The 19,011-nt window shown below is 41.5% G+C and overlaps 1 protein-coding gene across 1 annotated transcript; it reads right to left on the bottom strand.

Annotated features, from left to right (window-relative positions):
• Positions 1-12,252: 12,252 nt before the first annotated feature.
• On the bottom strand, positions 12,253-17,882 carry LOC108238734 (heat shock factor-binding protein 1). The gene is made up of 3 exons (XM_017421013.3): positions 17,690-17,882; positions 17,513-17,579; positions 12,253-15,547 (listed from the first exon to the last, which is right to left on the bottom strand). The coding sequence occupies exons 1-3, from the start codon at positions 17,744-17,746 to the stop codon at positions 15,453-15,455; spliced, it is 219 nt and encodes a 72-aa protein (XP_017276502.1). The 5' UTR covers positions 17,747-17,882; the 3' UTR covers positions 12,253-15,452.
• Between the last annotated feature and the right edge of the window lie 1,129 nt (positions 17,883-19,011).

A 19,011-nucleotide genomic window follows, 5' to 3' on the forward strand; every position in this document is an offset into this window, starting at 1 on the left:
ATGCGAAGGAGCAGTGGCTCTACTCTGAGCTCCCCCTGGATGATGGAGCTCCTCACCTTATCTCTAAGGCTCAGCCTGGTCACCCTATGTAGGAAGTTTATTTCAGCTGCTTGTATCCGAGATCTCATTCTTTCGATCATGATCCAAACCTCGTGGCCATAGGTGAGGGTTGGACCATAGATGGACCAGTAAATTGAGAGTTTTGCCTCTTGACTGAACTCTTACTTCTCCACAATCAATCAGAGCAACCCCCCTCACACTGCAGACAATGCCCCAATCCATCGATCAATATCCTGCTCCATCCTACCATCACTCATGAACAAGATATTTGAACTACTCCACGTGAGGCAGAGACTCACCCCTGACTTGGAGGGAGAGTTCCATCTGTTTCCGGTTGAGAACCGTGGCCTCGGACTTAGAGGAGCTGACTCTCATCCCAACCGCTTCACACTCGGCTGGGAACCGTCTCAGTGCATGCTGAAGGTCATGGCCTGAAGTCGCCAACAGAACCACATCATCCACCCAGACCCTGAAGTTCCCAAATCAGACACACTCCTCCCCACGGCTGTGCATTGAGGTCCTGTCCATGAACACCACAAACAGGAACGGAGACATGGGACAGCCCTGGCCCAGCCCGCACAGAAAACAAGCTCAATCCTGGTGTGGTTAAACTTTGATTGTGTGCTGAAATGGTTAATGACCAAGAAGAAATTTAAAATCTATCAGATAAAGAACATAAACTAGATACTGTACGTATATGTCTTCAATATGAATGTTTCCACCACCTAGTGGCACGACATGGGTATTGCAGCATGTTGTTATAATGTGTAACTGGAGAAAAACCTATTAACTGGGGAGAAAATCAGTTTGAAATATCTAAAGTGGTGTAAACAGTGCCTTAGACTGCTGGAGGACATATTGACCATATTTATTCCCTCTGCTGTTGTTTCCTTTTCTCTCTACTCTGCATGTTTGTACATGCAGTTATTGCTAACATTAACTCTGTGTTCTTTGTTTTTCTTCTATAGAAACCACAACTGGCACAGCGAATCTGTGTTGGTTTCTCTTTCCTGTCCTCTCACATTTCAGATGGTCACTCATGTCGGTTCTGCTGGAGGTTTTTTCCTGTTTTAAATGGGCTCGTTCTTTTCCACTGTCGCCCACCGCCCTGTGCTTGCTCAGAATAAGGGATTGCATTAAACTGAAGATTCAGCGCAATCTGCTGGTTTCTTTAGATAGTCGACTTTTTACTAATTTACTAATTGGCATTTTGCAATATACTTTTATTGTATCGTATAATTAGACTGATTTTGGATCTGTTTTAGGATAGGTTTGCGTGTAATTTGATTTGCACTTTTTCTTTTTTTTGTATAATGCCCTGAGGCGACCTTTGTTGTGAATTAGCGTGATATAAATAAACTATAATGACTTAACTGGAACAATGAAGAACCCATTAACTTATCCTGCACGGAGAGGGGAACAGCACCTCTACGACCTTATTAATTTCCTTTTTTTAAATAATTTTTGCATAACAATTAAGAGATTTGAGCTATAAATAACCAGCAGCTAAATTTTTCACAGGAAATGTGGTGCAAGGAGAAGCACCTGGAACAAAACCACTGACAACAATTAGATTTACAAATTTGGGCCTAAATAGACCCCATAAACACTTTTATGCTGCAAAAGTGTGGCATTGCTTTCTATTTATTTCATTTACATGTTATGAATTACATTTCATTTTCAACTGGTATGAGCAAAATTACATGGCGTTTAAATTAAAAACCTACAATCTTAAAATTTAGTACATGAAAGTATTTCCAAATAAGGTTTTTGAAAAAAAACCCAGATGTGGGATAAAGAGGGAGACGTGTGTCACAGCGTGGTCACAGCCACGATTAGCAGGAGCGTCTGGTTGGGAATCATGTAACCTTCAGCACAAGGTCAACATTCATCACACTTCAGGAGGACAGCAGGACTCACCTATTTGTTGTTGACTGTAGCATGTGTGTGTGTGTGTGTGTTTCAATTCAAGGTCAACATCTTCCAGTCTGAAAAAAAAATTAGTCTTTTTTCTATGTTTTTTCAAAAATGAACAACTTTGTTTTTAAGTGTCACCAGGTTCCTTTAGGCACCATCTGCACTTTACTATATTTTTTTAAACAAATACTTTTTTTTTCCTTTCCTGATTATATTTTTTCTACGTTCCCACATTCTAATTAAAGGCCTAGCGTTCCATGCAGGAACGTATTACAGCCACCACCTTTAATACCAGAGTTTTAAACCAAGACCATCTTATGTTGAGAAATCCTTTGAACCTCATGTGATATCGGAAGGTGTCACACTCAGAGCATGTGTTGTTATTGACTCTCAGCTACTACCACACCAAACATTAGCTCAATATCTGTAAACTTAGTTGAGTGATAGCAATTTTTGTTTTAACAAATGTCAATTAGCTGTGGCAGCCATGTTAAATTGGTTTGACTCCAAACATTAATAAGTTGTAGAGGCACATCCAGGGATTATTTTCTGAAAGTTTCATTAAAATCCATCCAGTGGTTCATGAGCCATTTTGGTAACAGACAAACAAGGTTGACTCCAAATAGTTAATGGCAAAATTTTAAAAAAAGATCTTGTGCAACCAGTTGTACTCAGAAAATGTGTTGTGGATCAGTCTCAGCTACTGACACGCTAAATTTTAGGTTCATATTTGTAAAATTGACTGAGGCATGGGCATTTTTGTGTTTTCCAAGGTCAGTTAGCTGTGGCGTCCATCTTGAATTGGGTTGACTCCAAAAGTTAACCAGTTGTAGATGAACATTCAATGATTACTTTCTGTAAGAATCAATAAAATTCTTTTGGTGGTTCATGACCTGTTTTGCTAACAGACACACAAACAGAAGCAAAAACAAGATTGTTCACCTTTGTCATGCAAAAATTAAATTTTATGTTTAAAGATGAGGAAGAAAGTGTCTTTTTTTTGTCAAACCAGACATCCCATTTTGTCTCAAAAATATTCTTTTAAAATACAGACGAAAACTCGATCTGGGTTGTTTTGATTGCACTTGTTGGAGAACCTGTAGTACGCTTCGGTAGCCATTTTTACCCATCAGCTCTGGTGAGCTGTTGGGAATGTGCAGCCAGGGCGGTCTAGACTTGCTCTGCAGTTGCTGCTGACACATGTCTTTCACAGCGAGAGCTTTTTGCTGGAGATGCACTCCCACAGCGCAAGGTGTGAGGGGAGGGGGAAAGGTGCAGAGAGGAGGGCTCCGAGTAGAAATGAACATTTCTTTGTCAGCACGCTGAAGGTGGTGGAAGAGGCTCCCCTTGTTTGATTCCAGTACTTCAAGTATTTTAACGTTTAACGCTGCCAGTGGACAGCTAAAGATTTCCTGCCATTCTTCTTTACAAATCCTCTCAAGCTCAGTCAAGATGGATGGGGACCACTGGCGGAGCCATTTTCACTCTCAAGAATGAATGTACATCTACAACTAACTACTTTTGGAGTCAATCCGATTCAAGATGGCCACCACAACCTTAGCAAACACAAAAATGGCTGGAGCTCGGCAAATTTTACAGCTGTTGAGCAGCAGAGAGTCAGTCCCAGCGTGTACCCCGAGCACTAACTGATTGCACAAGGTTTGCCATTAACTATTGGCGTCAGCTAGTCCGTCTGTTAGCAAAATTTCTCATGAAACACTGGACAGATTTTATTGAAACTCTCTGAAAGTAATCACTGAGTGTATATTCATAACTGATTTTATTTTGGAGTCAACCTGATTTAGGATGGCCGCTACAACCAATGCAAAAATAACTATAACTCGGTGAGCAAAATATTTCATCAACCACTAAAGGTTTTTTTTCTTTAATGAAACTCAAAATAATCACTGGATGAACATCTTCAACTGATTAACTATTGGAGTCAACCCAATACAAGATGGTCACCACAGCTAATCAACCTTAACCAACACAAAAAAGGCTGTAACCTGAGTACTCTTCATTAAAGTACCAGGTCAAACAGAACCTTATAATCTTAGGCAAAAACCGAGTTTAAAAAAAAAAAAAAATCCCCTCCACCCTTTTTCCATTTGTCTTTCTGCCCGCCGCTCCCTCCTCCTGCCTTTAATTCAAACATCTATAATTGAAACCACATTAAATGATTTAAAATGAATCTCTCCTCCTCTAATTAAAATATGCTTTATTGAAAATGGCATGAATTTCGTATGGCCCTCCGTCTCTTTTCGTGTTTGAATATTCATGGTATTCAGCAGTAACAGATGGTTACCATGGGATACAACCCACTGAGCGCTGTCCTCATCGTGTCTCTTTCATCTCTGCTGTCCTCGGTCAGCGTCCGTCCATTGATCTCCACACACTGGTGCAGTCCGGTTCTGGTTTTTATTCGTACTTCATAAACTGACACTCCATGAAAAACAGAATAATTGTTTGTTTGTTTTTCATAAAAAGGCTCAGGTTTGGGAAAAATATGTGGAAGACACAAAGAGATTTCCTTAGCAACAGCTGATTTCATCTTATTTATGCAAAATGATGGGCTACTTTGTTGTTCGGGTAATGAAATCCAAGCCTCCATTCATGTGTCTGTGCTTCTGAGGTTGTGTGTAATTCTCATCGACTGTCTAATTGACCTTTTCACACTCCACAAAGGACACCACCGCTTCTGTCCGTCCTCCGCTCCTTCCCTCCTCCTCTTTCTTTCCTCCGTCCTCCCATATTCTCTCCTGTCACTTCTGCTTTCCTGGTCCACGGCTTCTCCTCGGCTATTTTTACCCTTCCTCATCACTCATTCATTTCTCCATTCTGTCAAAGAAACACTGAAGGTTGTGTCACGTTGAGCTCCTGCGAATTTTACGATTCGAGATAGCATGATGTAGGTGTGAGATGAAATGATGCATTTTTTTTTGGGGGGGGGGAGTTCTCCTTCGTTTAACTTTGAAATTTGAATTCCTAATTTGGGTAACTATAAATTGAAGAGAAATGACCAGACTGGCTTCACTACATAAACAATGCGACCTTTCTGAGTGAAAGATGAGAGCTGTGACCAGCAAGATGTGTTAGCGCTCAGAGTGTGTGATGAAAATGACTCTCAGCTACTACCACACTCAGTTTTAGCCCAATATTCGAAAAGTTGACAAGACTTCAGCAATGTTTGTGTTGGCTAATGTCGGTTAGCTGTGATGGCTGTATGGAACTGGGTTGACTCCAAAGAGTAAGGATCTGTAGTTCTACTTTCTGAAAGTTTGATTAAAATCTCTCCTCTGGTTCATGAGATACTTTGCTAAAACTATTAAAACACACACACACAAAAAAAAAACATAATCTCTTTGCTTTTGGCAGTGGGCAACTGTTACTCCAAGAGTGGCAGTAAAGTACACTAAATTACTAAAAGTATTCACTTGTCTCCCTTCACTTCATGTGAACTTAAGTGCCATCCCATTCTTAATCCACAGGGTTTAACCCTCTCAGGCTCAAATTAAGTTTTAGTAACAGGAAAAATCAGATATTTGGGGAAATTATCATCTGAGTAAAATAAGGCTCATAAAATATGAATGTGGAGTAATTAGGTATATGCAATTCGTTGTTGCGAATCTGCAACGTCTGCCTTGAGAGGGTTAATATGATGTTGGTCCACCCTTTGCAGCTATAACAGCTTCAACTCTTCTAGGAAGGCTTCCCACAGGTTTAGGAGTGTTTATGGGAATTTTGGACCATTCTTCCAGAAGCACATTCATGAGGTCAAACACTGATGTTGGACAGAAGGCCTGACTCTCAGTCTTTGCTCTAATTCATCCCAAAGGTGTTCTATCAGGTTGAGGTCAGGACTCTGTGCAGACAAGTCAAGTTCCACACCAAACTCGCCCAAATTCTCAGAATTCAGCGAGACTGTGACAGGAAAATGTGTATTTTCTTGCGATTTTCCCACCAACTAGTCTCCAACAGTTGCAGTCCAGTGAGATTCCACCTTAACCATCCCGAGGTCTTTAGGCCAAATTCACCCGAAGTTACATGGGCTTCTCTTCTTTTCAGTTACGAGGGCATCAGGAGGGTTAAGAGAGCAGCAACATCATGATTGCCTTCAAACTGAAGGAGGTTTTCCAGATTATCAGCAATCCTCCCATGTTCTGATACAGTACTTAGGGTGTGGAGGGCCTCCTGGGATGACCATCCAGTGTAAAGGGAGCTTCATCCAAACAAACTGAGCAGTCAAAAACAAATCAGCAGCAATTTCATGCTAGAAAAAGTTCCTTTCCGTCATCCGTCCAACAGTGATCTCAGACCGACATGAACGGAGCCACACCAGATAGATACCTTCCACACTGTACCGGTGGACTGTCGGCTTGATCTTAAATGAACTGCTGCTGGTTCTCTCTGCCTCAGGGCCCACACAGAATGGTTCATTTCGTTCTCGTTTAATTTCATCTCTCACAGAGATGACTATTTCCTCCAGCTGATACTTAAACTTTAAGGACACATTTTCACCTCATCGCTGATGGAATGCGTTTCCACCGGACCGTTGAAATCTCAATGTCGAAGGCCTTTTCAAAGGATACTGATAACCTTAAAATCATGTTTTACTAGGCAGTTAGCCCAAACAATATCTGATCTTGGGAAACTTATAGGTGTTCCACAAAAGTCAGGGACTGTTTGAAACCATTTTTCTATATTAGACCCATGAAGGTCTACATTTCTTACACATTCCGATCTACGACTTCCTATAGATTATCGCCCACCTTTTGCCTCTTGGTGGTAGGTGATAATGCCATTGTATGTGTGTCTGCCTGTTACCAAATAATTTCATAAGCCACTAGACTCAGTTAATCTTACAGATACAGTTTTTTTATGCCGTTGTCATATATATACTGTGAGGTGCAATACTGCAAACACTGCAATGTGGGAGTAAAGGAATGTTCTGATTAAAGGTCTACTTTGTTTTTATCTATAATTTAAAGTTTGCTACTCAACACTCCTCTTCTCTTTTAAGCTTATATTTATAAAACACCCACACACACACACATACACACATACATAGCTTCCTGAGAACCTGCATTATGATGTGAGGACATTGGCTTTCTGCATCAAAATGTTTTATTCTGTTCAACTTAGACCTTCAAAGTTTGATGTTTATTATTTGTAATAAAATTGTCTCGTTTCTATTTTTCAACTGCTAATTGATTTTTTTATGTTTACGAGGCGTTACTATTCCCAGATATTTAGAGGGAAATAAAAAATCCACACCAAATAAAAGCTCGAGACTCAGGAGGATACGACTGTCTAGCCAAGGAGGCTGTCTCCTCTTCACCGAGGACACAGTCCTGTCTCTCAGACCTCCAAACTGCCTTTTCGTGCTGCATATATATTATAGCAATTCTTACTGTGCAAAATGACAAAGCATGAAACCACACCATAAAGACTGCTGTTACCAAAGTTATCACTTTATACTGTTTTTGTCTGTTTATTCTGACTAAAAAGGATAATGCTTATTAATGACCATGGATGCACCCTGTAAATGACAGACTTAGCCATCAGAAATTCAATCCTCCTTCAGATATTGTTTCAGATGAGTCTTGAAGGTATAATAGGTGGGAGACGCTCTTAAAGTTAACGAGTCCCCTGACTCTTCAGACTGCCTTCTCAAATGTGGACATGGAATAATGAGATCCTCAAAGTGTTCCTTTCACTTCCTGATGATATCCCAAGTCTGGGTCAGACATTCCCCACCCAAACCAATCACAGCTTGGAATGGGGCTCTGCTTTTCTTTTTCTAAGTTGTTGAGCGGCTTGCAAAAACCTCCTTGAGGCCACCTGAAAGTTAAATGCTAAATGGACTGTACTTCTATAATGCCTTTCTAGCCAATCAGGCCACTCAAAATGCTTTACAACCCAATCTGTGCCCACATTTCCCCATCCACACACAACTCTACTACATATCTATGAAGCTAATCTGAATAAATCATTCCATAGAGACTAATCAGAGCTTTAAATCACATTCATACACCAATGGGGCACATCAGAGGCATGTAGGGGTTCAGTGTCTTGCCCAGGGACATGTGACTGCTGCCAGGAATTAAACCTCCAACTCTCTCCCTGGAGGGCAGCTTCCCTAAGCACTGATCCACAGCCACACCAAAGAATGCAGACTAAACAACTGAAACTTGGTTTCTTGTAATTTTTACACTAAGGATTGACCCAAGCCGAGGTTTTATACTGCACCCGAGGAAAACAGGAAATAAATTCAGCCTAGATATGAGAGCATCTTGCAGAGTTCTTCCCCATGGCCTCTCTGATGTCCTCCCACGCCCAAGTATTTGCTATTTACTAAACCTAACTGAGTAATTTTAGTTCCTAAACCCACTTTTCACAACAGACTGTGGAAAACTCATTAGAAATCCCTTGAATTGAACTCTGTGCTAATGTGTTGTTTCATTATGTTGTATTTTTTTGCCACAAAATTCAGTTGTTGAGGAATTTTTTTTTTTTCTGTAGAACCATAAGATGTGTTGTTTGAGTGCCACCCCCAGATAATATTTTAAAAACAGGTTTGATCGTAACACAATCCATTGTATGAGACAACAGACTCCGTCTCCCTTTTGTTCGTTCTTTGTCCCACTTTGCAACTTTTCTTTCCTCCAGACTTAGAACTGCTTTCGTGGCTCGACCAGAGTTGGACGTCTGCTTCTATTCCTGTAAGATATAAATGTTTCAGAGCCGACAGAGGGTGATAAATGTTACAAAGGCCCCCAATTTAACGGCTGGGATAAATTTAGGCCCGGCTCGCCGCTGGCGCAGTAAAATAGGATGGAGCGTGCGAACCAGAGGTTGGCCGTCTGCTGTTACCGCCACAGACGCAGCAGGCGAGCGCTTCGGCTCTGCTGGCCCGTGTGTGTGTGTGTGTGTTTCCACACAGAGGGAATGAGTGACATCGAGAGGCCAAGGTGACGGAGATTTTCACTTCAAAGGTGGCCAGTAGCACGGAGCAGATTAAAGCCCACCGGGAATCAAAGAGCTTCAGGCCGCACGCAGCACACAGGTGTCCCCTGGATGTGTTTGTGGGTCTGCAAGTGCTCTCGTGCCTTTTTTTTTTTTTTTTTCCTGCCGCTGCTGTTGTTGTTGTTGTGTTGTTGTTGAAGAGGAGGTTTAATTCTATTTTTGCCTTCCGTCTCTCGTGGGACCTCTGTTGGTTTTTGCTCTCCTCTTTGGCTTGCCTGCGCCGTTCGGGCCTTGCAGTGTCTAGAAGCACTTTTGGCAGAGAGGAAGGAGATCTCCTTTGAAGTGTGAGACAAAAACAAACACACACTGCGGCAGGGAGCAATGAAAGAGCACAGAAATACTTGTGAAGTGAAGTCAACAAACTGGCTTCAGCATTTCTGTTTGACAACAAATCCCTCGAAAAATGCTTTCAGGCACCTATTGTGTATTTAGATGTGATCATCAACTAGTGGCCTGTGGGCTAAAACGGGTCACTTTTGGCCCAAGGTGTGGCATGGTATTTAACATACTCTGCATGTATTTCTTATTTTAAAACAACCAAATATAGACGATGAAAGACCTGGCATTCCTCAAACGGGTGTGTATCGCCCACTGCCTTTCAGGCCAGAGTGAAAAAGATTGTTTTATGTTGAAAAATGGCAGAATTGTAGCCATTTTGGTCAAGCCTTGAAACTCATGCGATATCGCAAAGTGCCATGCTCCAGGTATGTGTTGTGAATGACTCTCAGCTGTTACCATGTCAAATTTGAGGTCAATATCTGTAAAGCTGACGGAGTTATAGCCATTTTTATTTTGAATGTTGATTAGCTGTGGCAGCCATCCTAGATTATATTGACTTGAAACGTTAATCAGTTCCAGACGTACAGCTAATCATTGCTTTCGGAAAGTTTCATTAAAATCCGTCAAGTGGCTCATAAGATATTTTGCTAACAGACAAACAAGGTTGACTCCAACCATAAATGATAAGGTTTTAGGCGAAGATCCTGTGCAAGGTGCGATCCTCAAAGTATGTGTTGTAAATGACTCTCAGCTACAAGCATACCAAGTTTCAGCTCAATATCAAAATAATAAACAGAATTATAGCCATTTATGTGTTTTCTAAGGTGAGTCAGCTGTGGTGGCCATCTTGAACGTGGTAGCCTCCAAACATCAATCAGTTGTAGACGTACATCTGATGATTATTTCATAAAAATTTTATTAAAATCCATTCAGCAGTGCATAAGATAATTTGCTAACAATGCATGCAAACAAAGCCACGCACAGACAGAAGCAAAACTACTGTCAGGTGATAAGGAACACATAATAATCTGCGCTATATCTCTATCATCAAATAAAGGCAAACTTGAAACATGTGTTGTATATAAATCATCCATCTGGTTTGAAATAGACCATTGCAAAAAGACTCATCAGTTACCAGCTGAATTACTTAAGTTCTCTATATCTGCAGTATATAACGGAGGGCACAGCAGCTGCCCAGGTGATTCGCGTTCGGCGGATCAGGTCCCGACTGTGAGCCATGAAGTTGTGGAAATGTTGTGGAACACGCCAGTGGGACACCGTTGGTGAATGCTGGTTTTATTGTCGGAGCAGTAGGAAGTATGCGGGGATGTTGGAAACAGTGGAACAAAAGGACAAACTGCCTCCTTCCACCTCTGTGATGGCAGTCAGAGTGCAGGCAGGGAGACACCGAAAGCCTCCCAAACATAATTTTTGGACTTGGCCTGATTCAAAATGGCCACCACAGCTGACATAAAAAAAGAAAGAAAAATGGCTCTAACTCAGTCAGTTTTACAGATATTGATCTAAAGTTCGGTGTGGTGGTAGTTGAGACCGATCTCCAACACGTGATCTGAGCCTGAACAGATCGCACAAAACCTTTGTTTAAAATTTCACCTTTAACCATCGGGAGTCAACTCTGTCTGTTTGCAGAATATCTCGTGAACCACTGCACAGATTTTATCGAAACTTTCAGGAAATAATTAATTGGCAAACATCTACAGCTGGTTAATTTTTGGAGCCAACCCAAATCAAGATGGCCACCACAGCCAACTGACTCAAGTGAACACAAAAATGGTTATAATTCAGTCAGTTTTACAGATATTAGGCTTAGATTTGTTGTGGTGGTGGCTGAGACTAATTCACAACACATACTCCAAGTGCTACTCATTGTGCAAGATTTTTGTTTCAAACTTCAGCCGTAACTGTTGGAATCAATTTTTCTTGTCTGTTAGCAAAATATCTCATGAACTGCTGGACATATTTTAATAAAACATTCAGGACACATTCACTGGATGCACCTTTACAACTGATTACTTATTGGAGTCAGTCCAATTCAATATGGCAGCCACAGCTTATCAGTCTTAGTCAACATAAAAATGGCTCTAACTCAGTCAGTTCTACAGTTTTTGAGCTAAAACAGGTCGTGGTTTTAGCTGAGCGTTGTCCCCAACTCACACTCCAAGGTCAGCTCATTTTGCAGCATTTTGTCTTAAAAGGTTTAGCTTTAATCGTTGGAGTCAACACAGTTTGCAGCATTTTTCTAATTTAATGGGGGTAGAAACATGTCCAACCGTTAACATCTGAACTCAGCCTATAACAGGATGGCCTCATAAACAAAGTGAGAGAATATCAAATTAAATCTGGCACAGTGTATAAAAGTATTTAACACCAGTGAAGGAAAGCGTCTGACTCATATAGATGTTTATTATGGGGAACAGAAGAAGCCACTTCAGGTTTTTGACATTTCCTCCGTGTTTACCTTGTAAGTGAAGTGTGTTGAATTGGCATTATAGAGAGGTGGGAAATGGAGCACCCCCACACACACTCCCACACACAGATACACACTCTTTGAAGTGTTTCCCTGTGTCCTGTACAGACCTCCGTTAAAGAGCCCACACCCTCTCCCGCCAGCCCCGGGGCTACAGGGCCAAACCTCTCCAAACGCCCACTCATCCCTCCACTGGTGACGAGGCGGAGGGTCGGCGCCGGAGCTCTGTTTACCGCAACCACGCAAAGCTAGAAGTGCTTCACTCTGCTCGCACTGAGCAGAGAGCAGAATCCATCAGCTCTACACCCACCCTCCACTCTGCCATGGCTGCACACACACACACACACACACACATGGGTAAATGCACATACAGCCACTTGTGCTCCAGTGTTGGTTTCTATAGCAACGCGGTCAGAAGCTCTTATGCTCTTTGGCTTTGCCGAGCACCGCAGTGGGACTACAAATCCAAGCACTCGTCTACATTTACACGCGTGTGTGAGAGCTTCTTTATTTGTCTATTTTGAAACACTACAGTCCGGTAAGTAGATTTCAGCACCATGGACAGCAACAAACAAAATCTGTAATGACGGTTTGTGACCACTAGAGGGAGGTATTGTTACATTTAGTAAGTGGGCGCTCTTTTTTAATGACAGCCACCTCTCTGCCAAAACTACAGATTAAACCAACGTGGAGGAAGCCTTTCAGATTTATTGTCACTTTAATCTGTTAAATAGATGCACTTGAGGTTAAAATAATGAGGGGCTTAGCTCTGAATCGTTCCTACAATCAAGCTCATGGGTCACAAACCATTTTATATCAGCTGCAAAAATATAAATTTACAGATAAATATCTAGAAATGTTTTGTATCTATTTTAAAGGCTGCATTAAAAACATAACAATACATTAATAATGTTAAAATAACTTATTTTATTATGCAGAGCTAATTATTAACTTCATATCTCCAAACTGACTTAAGGAATTTAATGATAAAAAGTAATAATCTTATAGGATTTGGGGGGTTATAAATTCCTCTCAGCTATATAATAATAAAGAAAAGTTTAAACACACACACATAAAAGTAAAAAGTGCATTCAAATTATTAGTAGGAGTAATTATAACAGAAGATCACTGATATACTGTACATGTTGATAACAGTAAGATATGATCTATTTTACTGCAGAAATTAACTGCATAGATTGAAACATTTTACTCTTTTAGAAATGTTGTATTTTAGTCTTATTGCACGGAACAAAACACAACAGGGGTGGACTTCCTAACACATTCGGCATGGCTAGGCTGTCAGCTGGCTTGAATAAAGCTAAAATCAGAGAGGATGAATCAAATGCTTAAAAAAAAAATACTGGAACAAATGTAAAGAGAAGTAAAGATTTATAAAAAATCATTTCATCTTGACCAAAACAAGGTGAAAGTCATTTAAATGATAAATTTGCTGTTATAGATACTTCCTGCATGTTTTATATGTCGCGGTCAGAAAATAAATTCAAATCTGATGTGAAAGGACCTCGGTCATTCGGGGCGTCATGATCCCAATCAAAGGCAGATGGAAAGATGCAACATTTTACTGTCAAACACTGACTACAAACTAGGAGCTCCCTGTCTGCTGAGAGAAAGGACTGAATCAGTTTGAAGTTTTGAAAACTGCCCTGTATTCCCCTCTCTGATCAGATGGATCCTGGATGAAGAGCAGGATGCCTCGTTTGGTCTGTGGTGCTTTCAGGGCTCCGTCTCAACCCGCCCTTCCCTCAGATGAAGTTCTCTGACTGAGGATTTGTTTGTTTGTTTTTTTTAAATAAAGCACCAAAAATAATCTTTTCAAGTATCATTTGTATGTCACACAAATCCTGTTTAATAAAACAAAAAAAGAATGATTTCATTTGACTAATTCTGTGTGTCAGTTTGGCAAATCTGTAGTTTTAGTTTCAGCACCATATCTGTAAAGATCACAGTGGTTCTCCAGGAAGCATTTCGTTTTCCTCCTCACGGCTCTGAGGAGGTGAGCGTGCCCGATCCACAGAAACTCCTCTTCATGTTGCTTTGTTCGAGGCTGCCTCTACGACTCTCTCAGGCAAACACATTCAAGAAACAAAAACTAATATCTAGATTTGGCATTCAAAAGTTATTACAAGTTCTGTATAACAAAAACACACTACTTTAGCCTTCCTAAATTATATAGAATAGGTATAGAATAAAAAAATATAATGGAAACAGTTTTAAATAAATAGCACCTGTGTTTTTTTTTACAAGTTTCTTAGTGAAGACCAGCAGCCTTTCATCCTGTTTAGACTAACAGTGTGTTTCCTGACCCTCAGTGGCAAATATTGTTCCTTGTATTTCTTCAGCTGGACTTAATGATCATATTTATTCCTAACTCTGTGTCCTAATTAGGCTTCAGATGGTGCTGCTAGCTGCTACAGTACTAACACTGCCAACTGGTGATTACCGCACGTGGCCCGTTTGAAGAAAAAGCACAGAAATAAAGTTGCGTTGTCTCGGTCACCGCAGAGATTTTCCACAATCGCTTTCTTTTTTTTTTTTTTTACTGCGTTATAACTTCAGCTCAGCAACTGTTTAGCCCAGAGTAAGTCTTACTGTTTCCAGTCAGGTTCCCACGTCAGGTGCCAGTCCTGGTCCTGGAGGGCCACCATCCTGCACGCTTTAGTTGTTTCCCTGCTCCTCAGCAGGTCTTCGTGTTCTGCAGCAGCCTGTTAATCACTCAGTCATTCAAATCAGGCATCAAAGCAGAGAAACAACTAAAACCTGCAGGATAGTGGCCCTCCAGGACCAGTACTGGACACCACTGACATAAACTATACAGTCCAAAGTGTAGCAGCAAAGTGGGAAAGAGGAAAAAGAGAGAAGTGGTCTAAATGTCTGACTGAATTGTTTACAAATGTCTGTCCTGATTATTGAATCTGTACTGTCTAGTTTAGATCTGTATCATGTAAAATATTTGGCATCAGTCGAGCAAATTGTTTACCGCCCAACGGCAAAGAGAGCCGCAAACGGTGCTCGAGGGCCTTTAATGTCAAGACCTAACAGAGGTTTTGGGGTACGCGTTTACTACCGAGTGTGAACGATCCCAATCGGAGCTGTCATAGAGTGCGAGGTCCAAACAGGGCTGTTATGTGTAGTCTGCTCTTGTTTTCTCAGGCTGGGACACGCCTTCCCTTCCTCTGTGCTTGGGAAACATTTGTTCGAATGTTTCTCCCTTCGTGTAACAGAAGAAGCACTGTTCCCATCTCTCTCAGTGTGTGGGGACACATGCACTTATAGAAAAGACAACAGAATAAGGAGATGTAAGAGATGAAGCGGACGACGATGTGTGCACGTGGTAGCTACGGTCTGAACTTAAATATCGGTTAATAACCACAACCGCCTGCTTTGGAGCCACGCTTCATCACTGGAACATTTCATTCAGCTGCAGTCTGATTGAATAAGCTTTAAAAATGAGACAATATCAATAAGGTAGCACCTGTTCAGTTGATGCAATTTTGGTTTTTAAATGGGATCAACTCCAAAGTCTCACTTCAAGATTCTGCTGAGTGTTCTGTATGGTCACAGGTGAAGTGAGAGCACCGTTCCCAGGGCAACATACCGCCCTCGGTGTTTTGAGGTTGCATGAAAGGAGTAAAAATGATCGGAGGAACGGGGTTTCCCTCCGTTACTTTGAACTGGGCTGCTCCTCCATGCCGGCTTGCTCCATGAGCTCGGCTACGTTCTTCTCCAGGTCGACGATGCGAGTTCCCATCTGATCGAGTGCGAAGGTTAAAGAAAGTCGGCGTCTCATGGCAGGAAAACCGACAACAGCTCCATCGGAAACGTTTGCTGTAGAGCGAGCGAGCAGGCAGGCAAGATTCTTTTAAATGGGCTTCTGTACGAAACTTATGACCAATGCTCTTGTCCCAATTTCTTTTTTTGTGTGTGTGTTGCTGCCATCATAGCTTTTAAGGGCTGTTTAATGGGTTTTGTGTGGGGCGTCCATGTCATGTCATTTGTCTCTATCTGCTGCTAACTTTTTTAATTTCCTTTGGAATTAATAGTATCCATTTATCTATATATCTATCTAATCCAAAATGACTTAATTTCTTCATAAAAAAGTTTAGTTTCTTAGTTGCAACATTTAGTATGGTAACTATGCTCCATTGTGAATAAAATATGAGTTCATGAAATTTGCAAATCATTGCATTCTGTCTTTATTACATTACATTTTATGACATTTAACACGACGGACCAACTTTCTTTGGAATTGGGGTCGTTAACTGACATTAGAAATGCTATTGGTAGGAGGATGTTAGAGATGCAGTTGCCAGGACAAAGACAAAGAGGAGAGATACGGATGCAGTTAGCGAGGACGTGGAGGGAGTTGGAGTGAGGACAGAGGATGTAGAAGAAGGTTGCAGGATCTCTTCCCGGCCTGGGGCCTTTCTGGGTGGAGTTTCGAGTTCTCCCTGTGCTCACGTGGGTTTACGCCGGGTACTCCGGTTTCCTCCCACAGACCAAAAACATGCATGTTATGTTTATTAGTAACTCTATGTTGCCCCTAGGTGTGAGTGAGAGTGTGAATGATTGTTTGTCTCTATGTGTCCCTGTAATGGACTTGCGACCTGTCCAGGGTGTCCCCTGCCTCTCGCTGCTGGAGATAGACACCAGCTCCCCACAACCCGGAAAGGAGAAGGTCCCTTATGTACCTTGGTCATGCGGGGCTAAATAACAGATCACAACAAGAATCAACACAACAACAAACTGTTTGAAAAGCAGAGAGAGCCCCTCAACGAGCGCGCTCAGCTGCCGCTCTCTGGTTTGAGGCCGTTGCCCGTTTGACGACCCCCGGCGTCCACGTGGCTGAACTGAAAGTTCTTGTTTCTCCAAGTGAAGTCCTGCAGCTGAAAACTGCTCGAGCGAAACGAAGACGCATCCTGCTACTTATCGTGCAAGCCAGGGATTCTTCCATGTTCACCGGTCCGATAGATCAACGCGGAGGGGGCGGGGGGCACATATTCTGTCGGCGAAGCTGACCTGGGCCACAATTACACCTCATAATCATTTCAAAATAAACTGCGATGGCAGAAAGATCGTGGGGACGCTCCGAGGTGTTTTTCTCTTTTTGTGGGTGGGAGGTGTTCAGTCAAAAATGGAACCCTGACTGAAAACGCACCATTAGGGAACAACTTACCGGTTCAAAACAAATATGGATAGGATGGTTGCATTATTTCTTTGAATTTGCCCATTTTAACTAAACTGGAAAAATCCCTGCCTGTCCCTACTTAGAAATGGTCAGGATATCCCTTTAAGAATCCAGCAAGCCTGCTTACACATTTTGTACCACTGATGAAACATATGACACTACAGGCCTTACCTGTAGTTATGTCAACATAGCCCGGTGTGAAAACAATTAACCCCCAATATGTCAAACTCCAGCTTAACTAACTCGATTTTACAGGGTTTAAACACTTTAACTTCTGGAGTATTTAAATAGCTCAATGAACAGTTTTCTTTACCTACAGATAAATACACAGTGCAGCACAGATATAGGTTTGAAAACACTCAAACGCTGCTCAAACCCTTATAGTGACGTGTTTCAAGTAGCACGGACGCCCCCTAGCGGCCCGTTATTTGAAGGAAACACGTCATTGATTAGTTCCTGCTCCCCGGTGTGTCTCAGCTGATGGCAGAAGTTTCAGCTCCACCACAGAAAGCTTTAAAGAGGCGCAGAAAGGATATTCTTTGACTCCAGCTGTTCAGATATGGCCTGAAATCGCCCCTGGAGCTGCTGCATCGTCGTCTCCATCTAAAAGTATATAGAAACTGTCAGAAAAAAAAAACTTCTTTAGACGAGCCTCTGTCGGTCAAGATTCATTGGAAACCTCGCCAACAGGAAAAAGTCAATGAACAACTTACCACCTCGGTCATGTCTCGCGCAGCTTTACAGTCTGTTTTTGACATCGTAGTTTTCATTACAACACACAAGCGTTTCGACTGGATTTAAACGTGTCCCACATAAGCACGCTGTGAACATTTGCTTTCCTTAAACCCATAGACATGAATACCCCCCTCAGAAACGCTGCCTGTGACTCCATGAACTTTGAGCTGCGACGTGACAACAACAACTTCCGCTTGGAGTGCCCCGTCCTTTCAAAATAAAGGTCACCGAAGTAGTTGGCATGGCTTTTCCCTGAAACAAAATGGTGGTAACTCTTTATAATTATGGGCTCAGTGCCTTTCACGTTGTTCTTATTATTAAAATGAATTTCATTGGCATTTAAATATCACATTTCTCCCACGGATCTTAAAGTTGCAGCTTGTTATTTGTTATAAGTCACGAGTTGTATGTGTCAGCATGTTTTAAGTTTAATAAAATTAATCTGTTGAAGCTTTTTGCTACTTTTAGCTCCTTTTAGTTACTGACGATGTTCTGCTTTGACTTTTAATGACTTTTAGCTCTAGTTTGTGTTTGAAATAGCCACTATGAATAAAAACATTGCCCAATTTAATGGGCAAGAAGCAGCTTAAACAACAAACTTCTTAGCAGCTTTAATTAACCAAGGTATAATTCTGTGCTCAAAGTACTTCCCTGCAGAAAAAAACAATATGATAATTTTGCTTGAAATGCCCCAGGCTGCACCAGGCGTGCTACAGCTAGCTGCAGCTGACACTATTTGTGCTCAACTCCCCCAGAATTCTATATAAATAACTATGTAATGCCAAATTGCCAGATTTGTAAAACAACTTGCACATAAACTTCCTATGAACCATTCGCAGCCTCAGTGCCACCATTGACAGTTTATTTACACTCAGCACACATACATTCACATTGAGAAAACAGCAACAAACTAAGCAAATGAAGTCATGAAAAAAGTCTAAAGGTTTAAAAAAACTAGCATTTGTTTGGTTAGCCATTAGCCTAGCCTGGATGAAGACTTTTGCCCTTTTCTCCACGCTCTGTGCTCTATGACTCATGCTGTATGGGTCTAGTTGTGATATAAAAGTGTATGTCATCAAAACATTTATTTAAGGTAATTGAATTTCAAAAGAAAACTTGATACGCTTTTGTTGTGAAAGTAGAAGAAGCCACACTTCCGGTTTAGTGTTAGTTTGGTCTTCACTGCTTTGACTTTGACGTCTCCTGTGATTTGTATGTACGTGGGAACAGCGGTTTATTAACTCTTTGTTGGCTGGTTCATCCTGTCTGACAGGTCAACCCCCCCACCCCCCCCCACCCC

This window comes from Kryptolebias marmoratus, linkage group LG5, assembly GCF_001649575.2.
Source record: "Kryptolebias marmoratus isolate JLee-2015 linkage group LG5, ASM164957v2, whole genome shotgun sequence".
Classification (NCBI taxonomy): domain Eukaryota; kingdom Metazoa; phylum Chordata; class Actinopteri; order Cyprinodontiformes; family Rivulidae; genus Kryptolebias; species Kryptolebias marmoratus.

What these genes read in the sequence shown, in the direction of transcription:
- LOC108238734 (XM_017421013.3), bottom strand. Translation starts at nt 17,746, where the DNA reads ATGAAAACTACGATGTCAAAAACAGACTGTAAAGCTGCGCGAGACATG. An exon ending in CGCGAGACATGACCGAGGTG is followed by an intron (nt 17,580 to 17,689) that starts GTAAGTTGTTCA and finishes ATATACTTTTAG; the next exon opens with ATGGAGACGACGATGCAGCA. An exon ending in TGAACAGCTGGAGTCAAAGA is followed by an intron (nt 15,548 to 17,512) that starts ATATCCTTTCTG and finishes TAACCTTCGCAC; the next exon opens with TCGATCAGATGGGAACTCGC.